This window comes from Quercus suber, unplaced genomic scaffold (assembly GCF_002906115.3).
Source record: "Quercus suber isolate HL8 unplaced genomic scaffold, Cork oak 2.0 scaffold_550, whole genome shotgun sequence".
Classification (NCBI taxonomy): Eukaryota; Viridiplantae; Streptophyta; class Magnoliopsida; order Fagales; family Fagaceae; genus Quercus; species Quercus suber.
The window spans coordinates 128425-135271 of NW_027069998.1; the positions used below are offsets into that span (position 1 = coordinate 128425).

The 6847-nt window shown below is 34.2% G+C and overlaps 1 protein-coding gene across 1 annotated transcript; it reads left to right on the forward strand.

The window, feature by feature from the left end:
• Positions 1-959: 959 nt before the first annotated feature.
• Positions 960-5767, forward strand: LOC111993281 (uncharacterized membrane protein At1g16860). Its single transcript, XM_024025131.2, has 4 exons — positions 960-1428; positions 3111-3266; positions 5050-5261; positions 5362-5767. Exons 1-4 carry the CDS (start codon positions 1102-1104, stop codon positions 5570-5572), a joined length of 906 nt encoding a protein of 301 aa, XP_023880899.2. The 5' UTR covers positions 960-1101; the 3' UTR covers positions 5573-5767.
• Positions 5768-6847: the final 1080 nt, after the last annotated feature.

Sequence of the window (6847 nt, forward strand, 5' to 3'; positions counted from 1 at the left end):
AATGACTATCAACAGTATTTAAATTATATATATATATATATATATAATATTATGCATCTTATTGTATATCTTTAAGTATATCTATGTATATGCACGGGGTTAAGCTAGTTTAATATAATCCACACCAATAAATTCATCACAATGACCTTTTTTTTTTTCTTTTTTTTTATTATAGAAAAGTACTAAAATTATAGCCTATTTGTAATGTCTATCATACAAATGTCAAATTTTTACCAGGTTAAAATTTGGATTATGAAATCTAGATGATATTTATTGATAAATAATGTTTTAAATATATTTAAGAAATCAAATTGATGATTTATTTTGGATTGCCATTGTGAATGTCAACAAGGTTTTTTTTTTGGTGAGAAATTACTTAATACTTGATAATAAGATTTTTATTTTTATTTTTTTATGCTTTGATAATAAGATGTTGGATACCAATTATTGCATATAAAATTAATGGTAAAAGGGTATTTTTTTTTTTGTGTAATAAAAAAAAAGGGATTTCTAATAAAGGATAGAAAAGCAAAAAGAAAGACAAAAATAAGTGACTTCCAGTTAGTTTAATATCTTATAGACTAATGAGAAATGCTATTTTCACAATATTTTTATAATATTTTCATAAGTGGCAAATTGTTAGACGTTATTATCGGTAGAAAAAAAATAATTTCAATAATAAATTTAAACTAAAACCACTAATAACTTATCACTTATGATTTATAATGGCAATACTATGGAACATAACACGTCTCAAAACCAATTAGCATCTTGATAATAAAGAGTAGTTATCAAGCAACAGATATTATAATTTGAAATTCTATTTTATCTTTAAAAAAAAAAAAAAAAAAAACCTAGATCTAGACTAGATGGAGCAAAGGCTTTTTAAAAACGGCAAGAAATATCTGCCGTTTACTGAGGGGTTGTGATTTGTCAAGTGGGGTAAATTATAAGTGGCAACCAGCAGAGAGCTTTGACTTCCATCCCATTCTCTCAGAAATCAGAATGTGACTGTCTAGAGACTCTCTACACAGAGACTGTATGAGTAAAGGGTCACAGTCACAGTGAGTGACACACACACACACACACACACACACAGTGATGAACGACCTCTCAATCTCAAATGCAACTACCGTGAGAGACTCAGACCACCATTGCTGTAGCTGCAATCCCATTCCCCGTGTGTTTCTGTACATTGTGATAGCACTGTTCCTTCTGGGACTCTCTGTCTCCATATTCATATTCGTGGTTGTTCACAACGCCGTCTTCTTCCTCTCTTTGCTTGCGCTCTCGGCTCTGCTACTCGCTTTCATTCTCTGGAACACGCTTAACTGGAACTCCAAGACTGCTATTCTCTTCTTCGTTCGCTCTCTTCCTGACTCTGACCTTAGAATCGCTCGCCATGGACAGCTCGTTAAGATCACTGGGGTAAGCCTACCATTTCCTTGTCTCTCTCCGTCTCTCTCTCTTTTTCTTATTTTAATTGCTTGCTTGGTTTTCTCTTTTATAATAAATTAATGGGTTCGTCTTGATTTTCTCTGTAGTGCTACTGCATTGTTTCTATTTTAGGTGGAATGGTTTTGGGGTATGGTTTGTTGCTGAGAAAATTAGAGGGAAATAGAAGAAAAACAGAATTGGCAGTTTTTATGGTTGGTTTATTAGAAAAAGAGATGTAAAACCCATCAGAGTGTGAAACTTCTGTAAAAAATAGAAAGCAATATAAATATATATATATATATATTACATGCATTTCCTTAGTACCAATCATGGGTATTGTTAAACTTTGTTTTTAAATTTTATTTTTTTTAACTGGCCCCTCTCTTTCACGATTGTAATTATTAGTTTGTTATTGTTTTATGTGGAAAGAAATGGTGGTAAAATAAGGGACTTGGAAAAAACTTTCCTTCTAAGGGACTGCTATTTAAAAACAAAATGGAACATAAGAATGTAAATGTGAAAACACTCTGTGTCTGTGCTTATTGTCATATATTTTATTCATAGCCAATCTCAAGCTGGAAAAGGAGGGGGGATTGTGGTAGATTGACGGCCAGCATAAAATTTAGTCACTCTTTTATTGACAATCCACTACAGATATTGTTGTTGTTGAAGAATGTAAAAAAGAAGCTATAGTATAGTCCAATGTTACTGTTGTTTTTGTTTCACAAAAGAATGAGGGGGTAAAAAGAAGAAAAATAAATCATCTTAGCCAAACCAGATAAATCAATTGGTATTGGCAGGCAGGAGTTTTTCCCATTCCTGGGTCTTCTAAACTGAAGATTTTTTATGACTGAAAACTGGGTTTCTTTTCCTTCATTCTTTTAACAAATTTTTTTGGAGCAAAGGTTATTTATTTATGCTTTTTAATGGGATGTGATAAAAAAGCCATTATCCAGAATTTGATGCTTTATGAATGAATTATTCTAAACTTCTTATTTATGAGTCTATAGATGATTAGTGAGAAACAATCAAGGGGACAGATATCTTTCATACAATAAGTTTGCACTGAGTAATGGTGATGATGTCTATGGGTTCACATTCTAGCTTCTATATAAAGATTTAATTAGAAACATTAAATAAATTTGTAAAATTACTCTATTTTCAAATTTTCTGAGTTTGATGTTTCACTCATACAGGTTGGTTTGCATAGGAACTTGGACTTCATAATCTTGACTTTTCAAAGTGATTGAGAAATTATGATAGAAAATGTTTTATATTTCTTATGTTGAAAATAGCTATTTTCAGGAGCGTCTGGTTGAAGTTGAACCAAGTATCCGCCTTATATCATCTGACATTCTGGCCAAAATCCTTGTAGCACAATTGATATCTCTTGGTGTTTCCAATGGAGACATCCAAGATTCAAATTCCCCCACCCCACCTTTTGATCTATCAAAAAAATGAATATCATCTGACATTCTGATTATGCAGATTAATACTATTTGACTTGCCAATTGTGCAGATTAATCATGTCTCTGAACATGCAGACTGCCATTATATTTGCTGATTCTGTTTATTTCCATGCTAATATCCTTTTTTATTCTCATCTATCATCCATTATGTGCTATATGTTCTAACCAGTGGACGACCTTCTTTTGTCATTCTGATGATTTCAGCTTGCGTCATGTGGGAGTGTTTCCCTAGAATCTTCCTATGAAAAGGCTACCAGATGTATCTATGCATCTACTTTTTTGTATGAATACAGAGGATTTGATCTGAAACCAGTGAATGTTAACACGTCATGCTTTCAATGGACTTTAGCATATTGTGAGGTACACAACTTCCACTTAAGCCATTCAGCCCATCCTCAGTATTAATAGATTGTTGGTTATCCTAATTGCATTGAATATGATATTGATCTTGTAGGAGGCTGATGACTGGTTCCAACCTCAGTCTACATACTTTCTCACTTCCTCTTCTCCTTCTACCATGTTCAACTTGAACTGGACCACTTGTTTATAATGGACATTTTTATGCTGCCTAAGAGAAAATGATTTTAGCTGACTTTTCCTCTTTGTTTTTAATTAGAGCTACTGACATAGGACAAATTAGGGAATTTGTCTACGTGTGTTTGTGGTGGGTTTAGGGTTAGGAGAATTTGTGGATTTATGGTTAAGAATTATAGAAGAAAGCGTTAAAATTCAAAATTGGCTACGTTTTGATGAATTTTTTATGCTATTTGGTAGAAGAAAGTATGTAGGGTTTTAGGGTTTGATAGGTAGAAGAAAGGCTTGATTTGGGGTTGTAAGGAAGAAGAAGTAAAGAGGAGAGAAAGGGAGGAAAAGAACAATAAGGCCAATGTGCCTCAATACTAAGATAGTCAATATCTTGTTAATCAACTTCATCTCTTTTGAATTCATTGAGCACATATATATGTAGAGAAATGCTAGATCCACAATACTTTCACAACATTTTCACAAAAAATCTAGGTGGCAGGTTGTTACTGGTTATAATCTAAGCCCACTGCTAACAACACATTTTCAACCACTAGTAAAAGCTTGCAGCCTAGGATTCGTTGTGAAAATATTATGGACCTAGCATTTCTTATACTAGTAGTATTAGGACTCCTAGTTTGACTAGTGTACTAAAACCTAAGATACTCGGGATCTCCTAATAAATTCTAGACTCAATCAAACTACCATGATACCCTTAATTCGTCTGAATTGTAAAAATTATAGATATGCCCAAAATTGACCATAACTAATAAAATATAAACTCAAATAAAAACTGTTTTAACCCTAAAATATTTCATACCTAGACCTTTAGAACGGAACAGCAGTGACAGTTTTACTTCAATTGGATCATTGGACTTCACACATGGACCCCACAAAATAATTCTTTAATTCTTGAATAGGCGAATTTGCAAAGTAATTGTATATCAATCTTACATGGCTGCATCATCTACCTCTAACCTCTTGCAGATGAGTTCATCTCTATCCTTCCCTGTCTTGTGACTGATTTACCTTGACCTCATAAAGAGAACATGAAATGAGCCTAATGTAGAGGCTCGATGGGTATGGCTTGCCTCTGTCTGATGTATAAAATCTGTAAGATGGATTTCATATGTTTTGGGTTACTGCAATAAAATTTTGCATGGCTTTGACACCTACCGCATTTTGATTATATTTATTTTCTTTTGAATATTTTTCATTAATTGATCAGAGAGCAACAGCTAGATGGAAACTCTAAAGTTGAGCTTGATTTTGCACCCCCAGCCCCTCTAATGGCAAGAACCCAGCAATTTCCCTTCTACCTTGTAATTGAGCAACATATAAAAAAGTATGGACATGATCATAATATCTGGGGATGCTTTGTGGGAAAAGAAAATTATATAGCTTAAAATAAGTGATGGTAGAATGCCAAACTACAAATTCATAATGAAATGAAATTCTCATTAATAGAACTTCCACCATATCACAATTCTATTAAAATGTAGATTAGCCACCTTATAAATGGTTTATTAGAATTTAAAATCCTTGTCACCTCTATGTATTTGGAAAGTTGGATATTATTGTTGAATTTAATATTATTCTGCTTGGTCTTTCCTCCTGACAGAGGTTCGCCACTGACTTTTACATAACTGATAGAAAGTCTGGTGTCAGAGCTGTAGTGAAAGCTGGTTCTAATAGTAAAGTCATTCCCTTGGTCATTGAGAGCAAACTTGTGAATACTACCAGACAATGCAGAATTTTATCTCCTAATCTGAGAAAATGGTTAAGAGAGAGAAACCTCTCAGAAGAAGCCCGTTTACTACGTCTTGAAGAAGGGTAATAATATGTTTGTTCAAGTGGTATCTTAAATTTTCCACTGGTTTTGTGCATTCTTCTTTAGAACTAATAAGCTACAAACTCCCATAAATTTTTTCAGGTATGTACAAGAAGGTAGCTGTGTGACTGTAATCGGAATGCTGCATCGAAATAATGATATAGTGATGATTATTCAACCACCAGAGGCCATCTCCACAGGATGTCTATGGCAAAAGCTTCTTCTCCCAGTTGACATTGATGGATTGATCCTACGAGCCTCTCAGTTGGCTGGCCCTGTGAACCAAGAGTCCATTCCACACCCAGATCGGTAATGCCTGACATATGATATAATTTGGAGTAATTCATATTTTATATTTCAGATGATGTACTATCTGCAGAAATTTTGCCGTTCCTATAGTTTAGATTTTAATTCTCTGTGAATTACTGTCACCATGTACCTTTGCATGCTAATTGTTTCTTGTTTTGACACTATTTATAATAGAATGTACTGATCTTATGGAGTTCAACATTGATTCAATACTACCTAGAAATCATGATGTTAAAAAAAGGGCCTGCAGCAGTTGGGTTGTGGAGAGCTGGTTTTTGCCATGGATCTCTGTGGCTCTATAGCTTGACTTGGGTTGTTGATGTTCAGTAGATGAGGCTTAAAATATTAGGACTGAAAATCAAGGCTTAAATCATTTTCAGGCAAAATGGCTCAAATTTTTAGGTGAAACAAACACAGGCTTAGACTTCTATTTTAATTTTCCCAAAAATTGCATTTGCTATTTGTGAAAGTAGCATGGAGAGTGAGGTCATGAGTTTAAGATCCAAGACGCATCAGGGCATGTATAACTTGTCAATAAAATAAAGGCAAGCGCAAAATAGGTTTACTAAGTAAAGTCCAAGGCCTTCATATAAATCACAAAAACTCCCTCTGGCCTCTACTACCTTGGTGATGTGGAACTCAGCTAGGACTGATATGCTCCCTTGTGCTCCAAACAATGATATATTTTTCTGGACAGTATCAAATAGGGAATTGTCAATTTCCGTAAGTCGCAGATATCACTTGCTACACAATAAATGGCTGGGCCCAAAGTGGATGGCTAATGTGCTCAAGTCCACTAAGTTTCAGGATCCATATGCATTGCAAACATAGTTGTGTGAAACAGTTAGGGCTTCATGTCCTTATTGGTTTGTTTATTTGTTTACCTATTAGGCTATTACGAACTGTGGACCACAATTGACTTCCCCTCTATCAAGTTCTTAGAATCTCCATCCAAACTTAAAATAGAATCCCTAAATTCTCTGTCTCCACTCTAAAAGTGTTCGTGTTTGGGTTTGAATCCTAATTTTAACCACCTTCATGAAAGAGCAAAGCATGTGCTTATAAAACAATAGTACAATTCAGCTTATTCGGCTGTTGTACAAATAGACACATTTTTTCCCCATTTTTTGGGTACGTAAATATAGACACAAACGCCATGGAGGGCAAGAGTATGCTGTCGTTGTTATGGAGGCCTAACTATGGTCCTTGAATACTTTTCCCATGGTAGGGTATTGACTATTGAGCTCAAGAATCGCCATCATAAAAAAAAAAAGAAAGG